The 17,687-nt window shown below is 59.2% G+C and overlaps 1 protein-coding gene across 1 annotated transcript in view; it reads left to right on the top strand.

Annotated features, from left to right (window-relative positions):
• LOC142049754 (protein unc-13 homolog A-like) overlaps positions 1 to 15,122 on the top strand; it is a 62,811-nt gene extending 47,689 nt beyond the window's left edge. The window contains exons 23-45 of the mRNA XM_075077687.1: positions 657 to 725; positions 851 to 940; positions 1,107 to 1,241; positions 1,580 to 1,713; positions 1,918 to 2,003; positions 2,256 to 2,382; positions 2,470 to 2,566; positions 2,708 to 2,851; positions 3,364 to 3,447; positions 3,731 to 3,808; positions 4,088 to 4,176; positions 4,332 to 4,484; positions 4,625 to 4,748; positions 6,339 to 6,344; positions 8,192 to 8,230; positions 9,296 to 9,325; positions 10,589 to 10,645; positions 10,838 to 10,918; positions 11,048 to 11,195; positions 12,249 to 12,305; positions 13,836 to 13,928; positions 14,006 to 14,165; positions 14,452 to 15,122. Of these exons, the coding sequence (XP_074933788.1) occupies positions 657 to 725; positions 851 to 940; positions 1,107 to 1,241; positions 1,580 to 1,713; positions 1,918 to 2,003; positions 2,256 to 2,382; positions 2,470 to 2,566; positions 2,708 to 2,851; positions 3,364 to 3,447; positions 3,731 to 3,808; positions 4,088 to 4,176; positions 4,332 to 4,484; positions 4,625 to 4,748; positions 6,339 to 6,344; positions 8,192 to 8,230; positions 9,296 to 9,325; positions 10,589 to 10,645; positions 10,838 to 10,918; positions 11,048 to 11,195; positions 12,249 to 12,305; positions 13,836 to 13,928; positions 14,006 to 14,165; positions 14,452 to 14,740 (2,370 nt within the window). The 3' untranslated portion in view covers positions 14,741 to 15,122. The remainder of the gene's footprint in view (positions 1 to 656; positions 726 to 850; positions 941 to 1,106; positions 1,242 to 1,579; positions 1,714 to 1,917; positions 2,004 to 2,255; positions 2,383 to 2,469; positions 2,567 to 2,707; positions 2,852 to 3,363; positions 3,448 to 3,730; positions 3,809 to 4,087; positions 4,177 to 4,331; positions 4,485 to 4,624; positions 4,749 to 6,338; positions 6,345 to 8,191; positions 8,231 to 9,295; positions 9,326 to 10,588; positions 10,646 to 10,837; positions 10,919 to 11,047; positions 11,196 to 12,248; positions 12,306 to 13,835; positions 13,929 to 14,005; positions 14,166 to 14,451) is intronic.
• Positions 15,123 to 17,687: the final 2,565 nt, after the last annotated feature.

Raw genomic sequence — 17,687 nt, 5'->3', positions numbered from 1 at the left:
GCGACTGTCTACCTGGGGTGGTTCTCTGCCTACATCCCTTGATGCAGCCCGGTTGGGCAAGCAAGGAACCCATGGAGGTGTCCAACTCCTGGGGACCATCCTGGCCTTGTCTTGAAGCACCTCAGCCCTGAAGGTGGGCGACCATTGCAAGAACCCAGCTGCTCTTTCTCTGCCCTTTCTTCCTGAGCTCTTTGAAAGCTTCAACCCAGGGGCCACACAGCCCACAGGGACAATCCTGCACACCCTCTCCCTGGTCCTGCCCCAAGCCCAGGCTTGGAGGTGCTCAAGTGCGCAGGGCAGACAGAGCAGCCTGTCCCTCCTCCGGCACTCACCACCAGCGAGAGCAAAGGGGATGCACGGTGTTGCCTCTCGATGCTGTACCTCACCCGGCATGGCCACATGTGCCCCGGGAGCTGTGATGGCTGCCAGTGAGCCCCAGCTACCAGCGAGGACATGCTCTTCTTTGTGGGCATCCTGTGCCTGCCCATAGGGCTCTGATGAAGGAAGGAGGGAAGGAAAGACAGCAGGAAGGAGAGGGATGAGTGAGGGGCAGCATGGGCTGGGCTTGGGGCAGAGAGAGCCAGGGGCAGCAGGGAAGGGGGATGGTCCCTGCCACCTTTCTCCTGTTTACCTGGCTCTGGGGCATTTCTCTGCAGAAGGAGCGGTTTGTCAAACTCCTCGACCAGCTGCACAACTCACTGCGGATCGACCTCTCCATGTACCGGGTAAGGCGCCTCAGCTTCCCCACCTGTCTAATAAGGTCTGAAACAACAGGTGGCTGTTTCTTCCCCCTCCACTCGCCCCATGAAAGTTCTGTGTCCAACTCTGCTCTTTTCTTGCCCTTTGGCAGAACAACTTCCCTGCCAGCAGTCCTGAACGGCTGCAGGATCTCAAATCCACGGTGGATTTGCTGACCAGCATTACTTTCTTTCGGATGAAGGTATTGCTGGGGCCCCACTTGCCCCATCCCTCTGATGGGGAGCCTTGACCCTTGCTGTGCCTTGTTCTTTGCAAGGTTGGGGTCCCGCTGACCCCGTGGTAGCTCCCAGGTGGCTGGCCAGGGCTGCAGGTCTGCCTCCAGCACCGCTCCCTCCCCGCACACCCAGGTCCAGGAACTGCAGAGCCCACCCCGAGCCAGCCAGGTGGTGAAGGACTGCGTGAAAGCCTGCCTCAACTCCACCTATGAGTACATCTTCAACAACTGTCATGAGCTGTACAGTCGCGAGTACCACACGGACCCGGTGTGTGGGGTGGGTGGAGCTGGGATGCATTAGAATGCTGGGTGCTGCGGGGGACCTCACTGCGCTCTGCTGACCTTCCCCATCTCCTGCCCTTCTCCTTCATGCAATGCTCCTGCTCCCTCTCCAGAGCGCTCAATTCCATGCAGAATGAGCCCCAAGCCTTGGGCAGGGTTTGAGCCCCACTGCTGTAGGGTTGAGATGGGGGTCAGACAAGAGGGGACTGCGTGGGGTCCTCCAGGGTGTTCCCAGAGCCCTCCCACCTCCTCATTAGCCCTGCCATGAAATTGAGCCCTGAAGGTGGGGTGACCAGAGCCTCTGCTGTGTCCCCATCACTACAGACTAAGAAAGGCGAGGTGCCCCCTGAGGAACAAGGCCCCAGCATCAAAAACCTGGACTTCTGGTCCAAGCTCATCACCCTGATAGTCTCCATTATAGAGGAGGACAAGAACTCCTACACACCCTGCCTGAACCAGTGAGTAGGTGCTGGGAAAGGGGACCCTGCTTTGCACCCGGGGGGATGCCCACACAGTGGCAATGGTAGCTTTAGTCCTTTGGAAGTGGCTTGTAACATCCAGTCTACAGATGGGGAAACTGAGGCAGGCAGGAGGTGTGGGGGGGAGGTATCTCCAAGGGGAGGGCTGGTCCACCCCACGTCCATGCTTCTCCCCCACCCCAGGTTCCCCCAGGAACTGAACGTGGGGAAGATCAGTGCCGAGGTGATGTGGAACCTCTTTGCTCAGGACATGAAGTATGCGATGGAGGGTGAGTCTCCCAACACCGTCCCGAGCTGGGTGGGGCAACCAGGCAGAAGCTGCACTCTGCTCCCACCTCACCTGTTCCCTGGGCCAACCCATTCCACCACCCATCAACACAATGCCTAGCTTAAATCCCACCCAAGAAGCACTTTCATCTTCACCCCATTACCCTGGCATCCCTGGAGCTGCCCTTGGGACAGCTGCCCCCCACGTTTGGGGCTCGACGCAACCTCCGCACACACTCGGCTTCCCTGTGCAGAGCATGACAAGCACCGCCTGTGCAAGAGTGCGGACTACATGAACCTGCACTTCAAGGTGAAGTGGCTGTACAACGAGTACGTCACCGAGCTGCCTTCCTTCAAGAGCCGTGTGCCTGAGTACCCTGCGTGAGTGCAGCCCTCGGGGGGGCAGGTGAGGGGGTGCTTGCACCCCGGGGGCTGGTTGGCCTCACCAGGGATGGGCCTCTCTTCCAGCTGGTTCGAGCCCTTTGTTATCCAATGGCTGGATGAGAATGAAGAGGTGTCACGGGATTTCCTGCATGGAGCGCTGGAGCGGGACAAGAAGGATGGGGTATAAACAGGACTGTCAGTGGGCACAGGAGCTGCAGCTGGGGGTGGACAGGGGGCTTGTCCCTCGATGCCCAGTGTGTCCCCATCAGGGTCAAAATCTGTCCTCCCTGCCTCCTGCTGACATTGCCTCTCACTTCCCCAGTTCCAGCAGACGTCGGAGCACGCACTCTTCTCTTGCTCTGTGGTGGATGTCTTCTCCCAGCTCAACCAGAGCTTCGAGATCATCAAGAAGCTTGAGTGTCCTGACCCCCAGATTGTTGGGCACTACATGCGGAGGTTTGCCAAGGTGGGCAGCTGCTGGGGAAGGAGGCTGCTAGGCCAGCAGCACCCCTGGGACCCTGGTCCGGGGCGTTCTCTAACACCTTCCCTCCAGCTGCAAGCAACAGCATAGGGCACAGACTGCCCCTCCTCTGACAGTGATACTCAAGCAAGACCCTGTGGTGCTCTCAGCTTTGCTAGCACAGGAGATTAGCTAATTAATGAGTTAATTGGTTAATTAATCTAGATTAATTAAATGCCACTGGTTTACTGCAACATGGGAGGATATAGATGCAGTATACAGGCTTGGTGGCTTCACAGCTGTGCTGGTGACGGAGCTGCCTCTGGAGACCAGGTGTGCTGATCTGGCTTCTGGTGTCTGTGCCTATGTGGCTCCTGGTGCATCTAGAGGGTCTAGGGGTCCCAGGGTGTATCTAGGTGTTGGGTTGTCCCACTGCTGTGGGACTCATGGTTTCCTTCTCTCCCTTCTTCCTCCTTTTGCTGCTCTCTGGGTGGGTCCCATCCCCCATTTGACTGCAGACCATCAGCAATGTGCTACTCCAGTATGCTGAGATAATCTCCAAGGATTTTGCCTCATACTGCTCCAAGGAGAAGGAGAAAGTGGTGATGTATCTCCCTTCAGCTTGCCACCTGCCTGGTGCTGCCAGGCAGGACTGCCCCCACATGGTGACCCCAGCCATCACCTCAGCTCCAGTGCTGATTCCCATGATGCAGGTCCTGCCCTCAGTCTCTGTTTGATGACAGTCCCTGAAATGCTGCCAGTCAGGGCTCCATGCCCTGACTCTTCTCATGTCCACCAGTGCAGGGTTGGAGGGACCTGGGGTGGTGGGCAGCTGTTCCAGCCACAGTTATTGGTGGTGACTCTCCTCTCCATCCCCCCCTCTAGCCCTGCATCCTGATGAACAACATCCAGCAGCTCCGTGTCCAGCTTGAGAAGATGTTTGAAGCCATGGGTGGGAAGGAGGTGTGTATTGGGGGTCTCCAGGAGGGAGCCCTGTGGAGGGGCTGGATCAGTCCCCTCTCCCTAGAGGCAGCCCCTTCCCTAGCTCTGCAGTGTTGGGAGCAGACCCAAGTTCCTCACTCCTGTATGGGATCACGCTGTCCCACCCCATGGCACCCTGCTCTCCCAGCATGTTGGGTGATGGATGGGATTCACCCTGCCCTGGGGTGCATTTGGGGTGCAGAGAACCCCCAGGGCTGGGCCAGGGACCCTGACAGGTTCTCCAACCTGTCCTTCCTCCAGCTGGACACAGAAGCCAGTGATATCCTCAAGGAACTGCAGGTGAAACTCAACAATGTCCTGGATGAGCTGAGCCGAGTCTTTGCCACCAGGTACACCCAGGCAAGAGGGTGTGGGTGGTGGGCCAAGGAGAGGTTTGGGGATTCAGGAGCTGCAGCTGGGGCCAGGCCAGGGGCTTTGCTTGGCCAAGTGGGTCCTGGGTGCAGCTGTGGGGGATGCTGAGCTGCCTGGGCATTGCGGTCCCCAGTTTCCAGCCACACATCGAGGAGTGTGTGAAGCAGATGGGCGACATCCTGGGCCAGGTGAAGGGCACTGGCAATGTCCCCGCCAGCACCTGCAGCAGCGTTGCACAGGATGCTGACAACGTCCTGCAGCCCATCATGGACCTCCTAGACAGCAAGTGAGTGTGGGGGGCATCAGGGACCCCCACCGTCCCCAATGCCTGGGGAGTGTGCGGGACCTGCATGGTCAGGGTGACTGGGCAAGGGGTGGTGTCAGGGGTGTCGTGCTGGGAACTTCAGCCCTGTCCCCTTTCTGCAGCCTGATGCTCTTTGCCAAGATCTGCGAGAAGACAGTGCTGAAGCGGGTGCTGAAGGAGCTCTGGAAGCTGGTGATGAACACGATGGAGAAGACCATTGTCCTGCCCCCGCTTACTGACCAGACGGTGAGTGATGGGGAGGGGGACCGGGGACAGGGGACCCTGGAGCTGAGACACAGGTGGCTGATGGGGCCAGTGTGGGACATTGCTGGCCGGGGCCCTCACTGGCAGCCGAGGGTGTGGGGGCTTTGGCAGCCTCCCCAAATCTGCCTTCAGCTCATGGCCAGGAAAGGGATGGAGGAGAGAAAGGTTGTCCTTGAACCAGGTCCCCGCTGCAGCCCAGCACCCTCTTGGATGGCTTTGCCAAAGGACCTTCCTGCCATCTCCATCGTGGCACTGGGTGGGGCACTGGTCCTTTCCTCTCCATCCTTCCCTCTGAGCTGGGGCAGCATTCCATGCTCAGCACCGGCTGTGGGCACAGTGCCTGTGCCATGGGGTGAATCAGGAGGCTCTTGGGGTGCCAGGAGCCACCACATGTCAGCATTGCTGTGGGGCTGGGGTTGCCTGGGGAGCAGGGACTGGCTTCACCAGGGATGGGGGTGATGTGGGGATGGGGGGCCATGTTCCCACAGCAGGGCTGAACTCCTCTGTGTGTATGGGCTGAACAGGCTCTAGAGGAGCAGAGCAAAGCTAAGGGAATGGTCCCTCCTCAGAGGGAGGTTGCCTACAGGCTTTGAGGCTCTGTATCGCATTGCTGTGTGTCTGTCCTCCATGTAGCCATGCACCCCAAAGCTTGCCTGAATGACTGTTCCCTTGGGGTCAGGCAGGGAAGGGTGACACCAAGGGCTCTGAGCCAGCCACACATCTTTTGTCACTGTCACAAAGCTGGACTCTGGATCTTGCTTGGAGTCCCTGGAGCCACTGGCCACTGTGTCACCTTTCTGGGGCTGTGGGCCTCCTCATGCCGTGTCTGTAAGGAACAGCGCATTGGTGACCTGTCAGACCTCAGTGGTGCCACCTCACTGGCACCTTGTCACAGCCCAGAGCCCAGCTCAGGTCAGCCCTGCACTGCTCCTGGCCAGGGTCACACACCCTTGGCCAAAGGAGACAAATCTAGCAGGAACACTGGTGCCACTGGGCCCCAGTTGCCATCCCAGTCCCCATCTCTGTCCCTTCCTGCCATGTGAGGCTATGCCATGTTCTGGAGGCAGCAAGCAGAGGAGGTGGCATGGACATGTGGATCTGTTGGGTGACCTTCCTGAGGGGAGGCAGTCCTTGAAGGGGGCTGTGCTGGGTCTGGTCTGTACAGCAGGGGACAGCTCACCCAGGGTGCTCTGGGCTCTAGCATGGGTGTGGCTGGGCAGGTTGGTGGCATGGGGCTATGTGTCAGAGTCGAACGTCAAGAGGGGCCCACCAGCTCCCTGGAGCTGAGTCCCCCTGGGGCAGAGCCCCCTGCCACAGTGATGAAGGACTGGGCAGGTTGGGATGGGGCTGCTTTGGGGCTCTGGAGACCTGTGGTGCTGGTGGCAGGGCATCAATGCTGAGTGCTGTGGCAGGTCAGATGGAGGACACCCCTCCTGTCTGGTGGGGGAGGGGGGACGGCCAGGGCTGGTACCCAGCCATGGGGCACCTGGGGCTGGGGGGGGATGGAGGAGGGGGCCAACACTCATGTCACGGTTATTCTCTCCAATTGCTCCGCTCACCTTTCAATGGCAGATGATTGTAAGTATGGTAGCTCCCTGTCTGTCTGTCTGCTGTGTGTCAGTCCTGGCCTTGCCAGTTTTTTTCTTGTGTGGCTGTCCGCACCCTGCCCACATCCTCCTCCAGCTCACAACTTGGTCCACCTCTGTGGTCCCCATCCTTGTGCTGCCTGTTTGGCACTGGCTCCTGGTGGGCACTTGCCCATGGCCCCAGCTGGGTTTGGGGGGTGGAAAGGTCTTGGACAGACTTGGGGTGCCTGGATGTGGGGAGGTGCAAGGGTTAGTGATGGGGTGGGAGGGGACGGTGATGGGGCAGTGCCATGTAATCAGGGACAGCCAAACCCAGGCTGATCCTATCTTTTTGTTCTGTGCTGAGGGTGAGAGGGGCCACTGGAGACATGAGCAAGGGGAGTGGTGTGAGCCTGGAAGTCAGGGCTGTTCTTCCTAACCCTTTGTGCCTCAGTTTCCCCTTGAGGCCCTGGCTGGGGTGTGGCTATGTTGGGGGCTGAGGGTAGGGGCAGTCCCTGCCTGCGGAGGGGAGCATCTCTCTGGGACATGATGGTCCCTAGCCCCGTTGCTCAGTGGTGGGGCACGTTGCTAGCATGAGTTGTGAGACTTTTTCCCTGGTGGGATATGGCCCTGGGAGACCAGACTCCTGGGTTCCCTTCTCAGCATTGCTGCTGGGTCCTTGCGCTGCTTTGGCTGAGCAGTTTCCTTTTGTCCTCTTCTGCTCAGTCTGTGGCCATGGGCTTATGCCCTGTGGGGCAAGGGAAGGACCACATCCACCCACAGTCCTGCCCCCATCTGTGCTTTGACCACAGGCACCCTTGCAAGGAGGAGCAGTGGTGCAGGTGCCGGTAGGTGGGCGCTGGGTGCCAATCCTTGCAGGGATGAATGCCCGTCCCGTGTCCCCCAACACCTTTTGTTTCCAACAGCAGCGTTTGGAGAGACCCTGAGGGCAGCTTGGGGCTGAGCCTCCCCTCAGACCTTATGGGGACCCCTTGTCCCAGCCTTGCTGAGGCTGCTGGGTGACTGGGGTGATGGGTTACAAGGTCCTCTTGTTCATCCATCACCCCGTGCCTCAGTTTCCCTCCAGGCCAAGAAACCCTTCTGGTAGCCCTGCTTGGCCTTAACTGTGCTGCTTGTCCCTCCTGCAGGCTTCCCTGCCAGCTGACCCCCTGTGCTACCCCCTCCTGCGTCAGACGTGACTCAGCCGCCCACCCCAAGAGGCTGATTAGGAGCCCCTCATGTGGCACTGCTGTCCCATTTTACACTGTTTCTCTTGCCACTGCTGGGCCTGGGTCAGTGTAGGATTGTCGCTGTGCCCAGCACTGCACGGACCAGAACTCTGCGTCCAAAACCCAAGTACAGCTGCCCCTTCCCCCCTCCCTCGCCAGAGCTGGAGGGGGATGTGGGGGCACCAGAGGCTGCCCACACACAGTGCCAGCTGGCTCCTGCATCTCTATATCCCAGTCCCTCATGGGCTCAGCATCCCTGTATCCCAGCAGGGACTACCTACCTATAAGTCCAGTGTGGGGACCAGTTCCCCATCAGTGCAACATCCTGCATTTGAGTGGGGACCAGTTGGCCCAGCATCCCAAAGACACCAGTCTATCACTGACCCAGCATCCCTCTGGGGATTAGTCCCACGCTAACCCAGTATCCCAGTGGCAACCTTTCCCCCATGGGCCCAGCACCCCAACAGGGACCAGTCCCCCATTGGTCCTTGCTGTCCTTTAGGTGCTCAGTGATGTCTTTGCCACCAGATTGCAGTCACCCCACATGCCCAGCCTTGCCCTGCATCCCCTGTGTCCCATCCCACGCTTGTCACCCCACCCCACCACTCAACCTCTGACATTGCTTCTACAGGGCACACTCTTGAGAAAGCATGGCAAGGGGACAGAGAAGGTAAATAGCCATGGGCTCCATGTGTGTCATCGCCCTGTGGCCATGCTTGTGGCCTCACACCTGCCTGCTCTGGAGGTCCAGGCTTGTCCGTGCTTCCTCTGTCATGCTGTTCCCTGCGTGGCATGTTGTTGTGTTGAGGTGTGCCGTGTTGTCCAGGATGTGCTGCCTGTGTGCCGGATGGGGGCAGTGACCTGTTTCTGTGTGTCGCCCAGGGTCATGTCATGTTTAGTCCCTGTGGGTGGGTATGTGAGGGGTTATGCATCCCTGGGCAGGCATGGGGGATACTGCCCCATGGTGCTCAGCACCCCTCCAGGTGCCTGGCTGGGATAGTGTGGGGATGGGGTGCCTGAGCATGGGAGATCCCAGGCACAAACCTGTCCCACCACTGAGGGGCAGGAAGAGGTGACCCCCAGGATGCTGGGCCATGCTGGGGATGTGCAGGGCATACTGGGGGCCATGGGGCTGCTGAGATCCCCTGGACCTCTGAGCCTGCTTCCCCTTGATGCTTAGGGGGCCTCAGCAAGACTTGCTGAGCCCCAAAACTTGCCAAAGGGCTTTCTCCAGGCACACAGGCTCTCCCTCTGTCTGGGTGCTCCTCACCACCAGGCTGGGGGCCCAGCACAGCCCTCCAGGCAGCCTGCTCCCAAAACCTGGCTCTCAGGAAGAGCCATGCTGGTATCCATCTGAGCAATGCCTGTGGCTCATCCCGGCTCCCCACCCTCTCACAGGGGACACTGGGTCCTGCCCCAGTTTACTGAGCATGTTGGGTGAGCTGCTTTCCTCCACCTGCTGCTATTTCTCCAGCCACAAACAAGGTGGGGAGCAAGCCTAGCCCCACTCAGGAAGAGACTTGGCATGCTCATCACAGGTTCATCAGCAAGCACATGGGGCTGGGCCTTTACAGGTGTGAACTGGTGCTGAACCAGTGGCAGCAGCGGAGAATTGGGCACAGCCAGAGAGGAGTACAGGGCTGGAGCCCGCATGGCTGGGGGACGTGGGGGGCCCAGACCCATGACTGGCTGCTGCTGGGGCCACCAGTAACTGTCCCTTGCTGTTCTCTTCCAGAGCAGGGTGAAGCTGCCCAGTCACACTGAAGTAAGGACATGGCTCTTCTGTTCCCCATTTGACTCTAGTCCCTCCTCTTGTCTCCTCCCTGTCCTTTGTCCTGTGTGCTGTGGGTTGGAGGGGGTCCCAGCTCAGTACAGTGTCCTGTCATGCTCTGGGTGACACCAGTGTCCCCAGCTCCCAGCCTGTTCACTGGCTGGGGAAGATGCGGACAGCAAGGGAAGCATTAATGGGACAGAACTTGGGGGATGGAGGGGTGGGCACGAAGGATTAATGGGAGTACAAAATGAGGACATGGGGGGAGGCCAGACCCCTGCAGAAGGTAACGGTTAGTGGGATAGATGCCGGGGTTTCTCATTGTTGGGAAGGACTGGAGCTACTTGTGCTGGGAAGGGGAAGGAGGTGGGAATTGCTGGCTCTGCCCCACTGAGCCCCAGTTTACCCAGCTGTATGATGCACACTGGAGGACTTGAGAAAGGTAGCTTGGGCTTATCCCAGTGAGTGGATGCTAGGCCAGGGAAGGAGCCCCTGGCTACCTTTGCCTGCCCTGACTGTGCCATGGGACTGTATCCCCAGGAACTGTGCCAGTGGGCCACATGGAATGGCTTCATGGCCCCTGCCCATGGGCATGGCACGGAACAGGGCAGGCAAAGGCGGCCAGGGTCTCCCATCCATGGTGTTCCCTGGGGTGCAAAGGGGCTGGGAACCTTCCTGGGGCTGGGACTGGGCAGAGGTCTGGGCGGCAGGGGGGTGTTTGGCTTGGCTGCCAGCACCACAGGGTACGGGGGGACCATGCCACAGCCTCCCTGTGCCTGCTGTTCCCCTGCACTCAGTCTCTGCTCTCCCCACCCAGATGTCATATGATTGTCCCTGCGGTGCCAGTGATGTGCTGTGCTGGGCTCTGTTAATTCATAAGTGGGTTCTTGGGCACCACAGGGAGCAGGATGGGACACTTGGGCCAAGCTGCTTGTGCTGAGCAGGGTGTGAGGTCCCTGATGCCAGAGTGATGTTCTGCCCTGGGGTCCCCTGGCCCCCAGCCACACACCTGTGCTGAGAACTCAGGGGCTGGGATGGGGGCTGCACCATCTCCCTGTGCCTGCATCACCATGCCTGGCATGGCCAGTGGCACCTGGGGCTCTCTGAGGAGCACCCTTCTGCCCTCCTGGAGCCTGGGGGGGGCTGGGGCAGCCCCCAGAGCTACAGCAAGCTCCTGGCACCATGTGCCCAGCCTGGCCGTGGTACCCCCAGCCCGGCCGCTCACTGGGGCCATTCCTGTGTCTTTGCTCTCTGCAGGGCACGCAGATGATTTTCAGTGCAGCCAAGGAGCTGGGACAGCTCTCCAAGCTGAAGGTGAGGGCTGGGAGGCTGGGCTGGGGTGGGGCCAGATGGTCTGAGCTCCTCTCTGTGCTAGGGTGGGTGGCAGTTTGCAGGCTGGCACTGGTACTGTTTTAAGAACCCTACCAGTGCTGGTTTGCTGGCATGGCTGGGGCAAGGTGAGTGGGGCCCTGGTTCCATCCCGAGAGCAGGATTTGTGCCTTGCAGGACCACATGGTTCGGGAGGAAGCCAAGAGCCTGACTCCAAAGCAATGTGCCGTGGTGGAGCTGGCACTGGACACCATCAAGGTGAGGGTGCTCTGGGAGATGAAGGGGGGGTGCCCCTGAGGGCTCTAGCCCTGAGGCACAGACCTGGTGTGGCACTGGGGGGGCTCCAGCAGAGCCACTGAGGACCCTGTGCTTGTCTCCCCACTCCAGCAATACTTCCATGCTGGTGGTGTGGGGCTGAAGAAGACATTCCTGGAGAAGAGCCCTGACCTGCAGTCGCTGCGCTATGCCCTGTCCCTCTACACCCAGGCCACTGACCTCCTCATCAAAACCTTTGTGCAGACCCAGGCTTCGCAGGGTAGGATGCACCACCTGGGCCCCCTATACCCACACAGGGGCTCAGCCCCGCGGCCAGGGCCCCACCCTGCCCCCATCCCGGTGGGATTGGGGGTCCCAGCCAGGCTCACGGAGGAATAGGTGGGGAGAGAAGGGCTTTTTTCTCCCATGGTTTGCAGGTGAAGAGGGGTCATGAGTGCCCAGAGGCAGCCTGGCACCCTCAAGTCCCCCACCAGCAAGAACATGCCAGGGTGTGGCTGGGCTGGCACAGAAATGGGGCTGTGTGTGTGGGAGAGGGTCACCCGCTGGCCATGACAGTGTTTATCCACTCTGTATGGCCTCTGTCACCCAACACAGACACCTTTGTCCAGCGCTGCCTTGGAGCTGCCAGTCTTGGCCAAGCAGTGCCAGCCTGGCCAGGGCTCAGACCTCACACAGGATCGGCTGGATCTGGATGCTGTGCCAGGGCCTGTACTGGGCATGCTGGGTACCCCAAATACCCCATGATTTGGGGTCCATCCAGGGTGCCAGGTGCCTCTCAGGTTCTGTCCCTGTCCCAGAGCCATGTGGTACAGGGTGCTGGGCACCCTCTGGGCCAGGACTACCCCTCAGCTCTAAATGCTGCCCTTTATTTTGTCCCTTGGCTGCTCGAGGAGGGGACAGAGATACTCACTGGTGGTCATGGGCCATTGCATAGTGCCCCAGCCAGGCTTGTATGTGTCCTTGGGGAGAGGGACATGCATTTGCTGTCTGTGTGTCTCCTGCTGTCTGTGCCTCCTGTGCCAGCCATGCTGGGGGTGTGGGGTTGGGTCCAGTGGGTGCCAGCACCCCTGGTTGCAGTCTGACCTCAGGAACTCCTGGACTCAGAGCTGGGTGGTGCCCAGCACTCCTGTGTTGCTGCAGTGTTGTCCAGATGCTCAGCTGTCCATCTGTCTGCAAGATCTGATCTCTCTTTCTCTCTCTTTTTCTCCCCTTTTTTTTCACTGTTTCCATCCCCCATGCATGTCATGTCCTTCATTCTCTCTTTTTCTACTCTGTTCTGTGTCGCTGTATCTTTCTCTCTCCTTCCCACTAGTTCATGGTGGGAAAGGTATTAGGTTTACCCTTAGTGAAGAAATTTATCCTGAGAAGGGTATGTGTGCTGCTCGCCCGCCCCTGCACCTGCCTGCCGCTGGCAGCCTGGGCTAGTAACAGTCCCAGCACTGTGGGCTGGGGTGGACCAGAGCCCTGTCCCAGCACGGCCGGCCTTGGAGACACCTAGTGTGGGCAGAGCTGGAGCCCTCTGCCCACAGATTTGCACTCCTGGGGCTGCTTTAGGCTGAATTCAGAGGAACTGTGCTCAGCTGTCTTGACCCACCCACCCTCTCCCCCCAGGCCAGGGAGAGGGGGCTGTGCCCTGTGGGGATAGGGGTGCCCACCGTTGCTTGCAAGCTCTGGGCACCCTGCATTGTCCCCAGTGCTGCTGCCTGGGGGTGGGCACCTGCCATGACCTCCCTGCAAGGCAGGGAACTGTCTACCTGGGACATGTGGCCCCAGGGGAGGCTGTGTTCATGTCCCCCTCCCACCCTGCTGCCAGAAGGACCATTACTAGCCTTGCTCCGGTGAGCTCTGCCTGCCCTGGGGTGTGAGGAATGAGCCCAGCTCCACGGGCCCTGCTTTGCCTCCATCGCACCCTGCCGGAGGGGCTGGGACTGCACCCCATGCTTGGCCTCCTGTACCCAGATGCCTCCTCCTCACCCGCCATCACCTCCATTTTGGCTCAGCATGCGCGGCTGCCTGGGTGGCAGGTGCCTGGGGTGCTGGGGGTGGGGCAGAGAAGGGGCGCTGGGAGTGGGGTGGAGGATTAAGGTGGATGGAAAGTGTACCATTACCAGCTTCTTGCCCCAGCCTGGTACCCTTGTGCTGGGGACACATGCAGTAACACATGGGGATGTGTCCTCCTTTACACTGCTATTTCTGCCCTGGGAGCTTTCTGCTGAGCTCAGTTTGATCTCCTTGGCCCCCGTCTGACCCACAGAGCCTGTCCCTCTGCCTTGAACCCCTTCCTTCACCCATGGGTGCATGCGTGGCTCTTGGGTGTGGGGTGGGGAGGGGATGAGTTGGGCTGTTGGTTGCAGGTCACCCAAGTTCCCCAGGCTTGGGGACCCCAGGGCTTGATGTGGTCCCTGAGATGGAGGGGCTACAAGCCTTGGCAGGGCCATGGCTGCCCTGTGGCACAAGGGCCAGATTGGGTTCCTCCTGCTCAGCGTTGTGTCCATGTTCATAACCATGCATGGAGCACTGACACCCACCCCCTGCCCATAGTAGGGGGATGTGGACCCTGCCCCATCCCACCCAGACACCTCAGCCCCTGCCTGGGCAAGGGGGCTCACTGGGGCCTGCCAATGTGGGGTGGGTTGACAGAGAGCCAGCCTGGTGCTGGGGATGTCCTGCCATGCCCCAGCCCAGCCTGGTGCCAGCCCCAGCCATCACTGACAGTTGCTGCACCCATGCTGCTGTCTCCAGAACTCTTTGGCAGAGGCCACATTGGGTCAAATCCTACTGCCCACACTCTCCCGCCCCATGGCAGGTGATCTGCTTCCTCCAGTGGGGTTGGTGGTGGGCAAGGGATGTCAAAGACACAGGGGAGGGGATGCTCATGTCTCCTCCTTTTGCCATGCAGGCTCTGGTGTGGATGACCCTACTGGGGAGGTGTCCATTCACGTGGAGCTCTTCACCCACCCTGGCACCGGTGAACACAAAGTCACTGTCAAAGGTGGGGTCTGCTGGCTGGGATGCTAGGGTCTGGCAGGTGGCAATGCCCTGCAAGCCTCATGTTCCCCCTCCTTGCAGTGGTGGCTGCGAACGACCTCAAATGGCAGACGTCGGGCATCTTTCGGCCCTTCATTGAGGTCAACATCATTGGGCCCCACCTCAGTGGCAAGAAGAGGAAATTTGCCACCAAATCCAAGAACAACAGCTGGGCCCCCAAGTACAATGAGAGCTTCCAGTTGTGAGTGACACCATGGGGCTGGGGATGTGGGACTGGGCTGGGGGATGTGTCCTCACGATGTGGCGACTCCCTTCTCCTGGGGTCTGCCAGTGAGTTTGCTTGTCCCCCAGGGGATGATGTAGAAGTTTCCTCATTGGTAGAAGCAGGGATTGGGGAAAAGGAAGAAAAGAAAGGCTTTTTTAGGGGCAGTGGGGAGGCAGCACCCATATAGGGTGCTGTTGTAGAGCCAGGGGGCCTGGGAGTGTGACCTCCTATGCCAACACTGCCTGTCCCTTGCCCCCTGCAGCACGCTGGGGACAGAGACAGGCCCTGAGTGCTATGAGCTGCAGGTGTGTGTGAAGGATTACTGCTTCGCCCGGGAGGACCGGACAGTGGGCATCGCTGTCCTGCAACTCCGTGATATCCTGCAGCGACCTGGCTGCGCCTGCTGGCTGCCCTTGGGCCGCCGCATCCACATGGATGACACTGGCCTCACCGTCCTCCGCATCCTCTCCCAACGCAACAATGACGAGGTGGCCAAGGAGTTCGTCAAGCTCAAGTCGGACACACGCTCAGCTGAGGAGGGCAGCAGTTAAACCCCTTCCGCCCCCCCAGCCCTCTCCCCAACTCCTGGCCCCTTTTCTACAGCATCCTCCAGCCATGTATAAGCCATAAGAGCAGCCACAGGAGGAGTCTCCTTCCTGACTCCAGTGTGGGTGAGGGGGATGTGGCTGCAGTGACAGACCCTCCCTGTCCCTCCCTTGACCAGACTGACTGGGTGACAGTGGTGTAGAGCACGGCCATACCCCCATCCCACCCCGATGGGAAAGGTGCTGCAGGGAAGGGCTGGAGCTCAGACTGGGTGATGGGACAGATCTGCCCCTTCCCAGACTGTCTGAGATGGAGGAACCCAAATGGCCCATCCCTGACCTCATCCAGTGAGACAAGGAAAGGGCTGGAGGGGGTGGGGGATAGTGTCTCATTCCACCCAGTGCTGTTGGTGAGTGGCTGGCACAGCACAATGGCCCCTTGTCCACATCCATTGAGCATCACTGGGCGCCCTGAGGGACAGGGAGGCTCCTACCCGCTGAGCACCCTGTATGTATGTAAATAGCTGTACATATACAGGGCAGCTGGATGATACTTCTGTGTCCTGCACCCAGAAGGGCTATAGGGGCTGTTGGGTTGGTGGGTGCAGCCCATGCATGCCCCGCACAGGGTCCACTCCCTGGCTGGCAGTGGCATCACTGGGGCTGGGAGCAGCAGGGAGCAACCCTCAGTCCCTATCTTGTCTTCCCTGTCTTGCTGCCACTGTGGGCTGCCCCGCTGCTGCCCCCCAGGGTTCCAGGGCTTGGAGGTGAGGGCTGGGGGCACTGGAGCAGAGGGACCCATCTCCCTTTGCTCTGGCCAGTGGGGACCAGCCATCCCTGTGCAGTGCAGTAGCGCCCATGGGACCTCCTTGGCACAAGCAAGACACTTCCCACCCCCAACCCAGAGGACCCCCCCCAATTTCCCATTAACCACCATTTCTGCATGATCAGTGGGGCATCTCCTGTGAATGCCCAGGAGGCCAGGGTGTATGGTATCGGGGATGGCCACCCCAGGTGGCCAGTTTGCCCTAAGTACTGGGGAAGACAGAGGCCTGATGACCCCACAAGTCAATATACTTCTCTCAGCCCCCTCCCCAGCTCAAAACAGGGTACTCCGACCGGCCCCCTGTGGTCCTTTTTCTATAAGGTTTGCCTGGGACCAAAGGGTCTAGCTTTCCTCTCTCATTTCTGTTCAATGTTTACACCCCTTTTCTAACTGCTGCTCCTGCATGGCCAGGCTGGGGCTCAGCCCTGCACCCCCTGACTGTGGTTCCCCTGGCCCTGTGCCACCTCCCCAAACCTTCCTGTTTGGCATGTTATTGAACCAACCAATTCTGCTCCTGTAGCACGCCTCACTGATGCCTGTGTGTCTGTACCACCCCGTGTGGCACTGCTGGCAGCGGCTACCATGGATGCATGACAGTGAGATGTTTTGAACCTTTTTGAATTTTTTGGCTCTGTAAAAATATTTTATTATAACTGAAATTAAAAAGCACACCCTTCACTGTGCCTGCTGTGGGGGTGTGGGAGGGCAGGCACCCAGGGACTCGTCAACCCCACTCCCACCCCAATGCAGCACTTGCAACTTTAAGGTTAACACCAAGGATAAATAGCCCAGAGACACTGTACCAACTCTGTCTGCACTCAGCATCTGGAAAGGGCTGCTCTTCAGTGCACTCACCCTTTGCAAAGCCCAGAGCTTAAATGGAACTGGGATTCCATTTAACTGGGGTTAAATGGAACTGGGACAGACCTGTCCCAAGAATTGATGCTCTAGTCTCAATCACCATGCTGCAAACTCCCAGGCATGGGAGTGACTAGAAACCACCAACATGGCCCCATCAAGGGCAAACCCATGCCTCACTAAACTAGCGGCCTTCCACAATGGAGTGACTGCATCAGTGGACAAGGGAAGAGCTTCAGATATCATTTACCTGGACTTCTGTAAGGCTTTTGACACAGTCCCCAAAACATTCTTGCCACTAAATTGGAGTGATAAGGATTTGATGAATCTGGGGCCCTGGTCCCCAACAGAGAGACCTGGGGCTTTTGCTGGCTTTTTCCTGGGGCCTGGGCAGGGGCCTGCTTCTCTCCAGGGAGCACCGGGGCTTTCACTAGGCTTTGCTGGGTTCCAGGTGGCACCCTGATGACATACAGAGAGCACCCAGGACCTTTGCCAGGCTTTGCCAGGGCCTGGGCAGTGCCCTGCTGCCCTCCAGAGAGCCCCAGAGCCACCGCAAGGCTTTGCCCTAAGCCTCAAGGGGGCCTGCAGCCCTCCAGAGAGCCCCAGGGCTTTTGCCAGTGCCCTGGCAGGGCCCTGCTTCTCTCCAGAGTTCCCCAGGTCCTTTGCCAGGCTTTGCAGGCACCCAGGCAGGATCCTGCTGCCCTCAAGTACTCTGGGTCTTTGCTGGGCATTGGTGGGGCCTGGGTGAGGCCCTGTTGCCCTCCAGAGAGTCCTCGGGCCATCACCAGGCATTGCTGGAATCACAGAATGATAGAATGTTTTGGATTGGAAGGAACCTTTTAAGATCATTGAGTCTAACCCTATCCTGGCTACTGGAAGCTCTTGTCTTTTCCCAGTGACCCCTGATGGATATACCCTTTCCCAAGGTTTTCTGGATTAATGCCACACCATCCCTAGCTTTAATCATCAATTCTGATCAACAAATCCCCTGTTTCTCCCAAGAGGCCCCATAACCATCTCTGTTCTGGGTCTCACTCCTGTCAGTCAGGGGGTCCTTTTATTTCAGACTGATTGGTTTTAATGGGGAGTTTTTGAGTATTTTGTCCCTTACTCTTATGCCTGGTCAGGGTCCCACTGCCCTCCAGAGAGCCCCAGGCCCTTCACCAGGCCTTGTTGGGGCCCACAGGGGCTCTACTTCCATAAAGACTGCTCCAGGGCTTTTCCCAGTCTTCCAGGGCTGGGCAGTGCTCTGCTGTCCTGTGGAGAGCC

The sequence above is a fragment of the Phalacrocorax aristotelis genome, chromosome W, assembly GCF_949628215.1.
Source record: "Phalacrocorax aristotelis chromosome W, bGulAri2.1, whole genome shotgun sequence".
Taxonomy (NCBI): Eukaryota; Metazoa; Chordata; class Aves; order Suliformes; family Phalacrocoracidae; genus Phalacrocorax; species Phalacrocorax aristotelis.
Note: the sequence above shows the minus strand (reverse complement) of the source record. Positions and strands in the feature narration are given on the sequence as shown.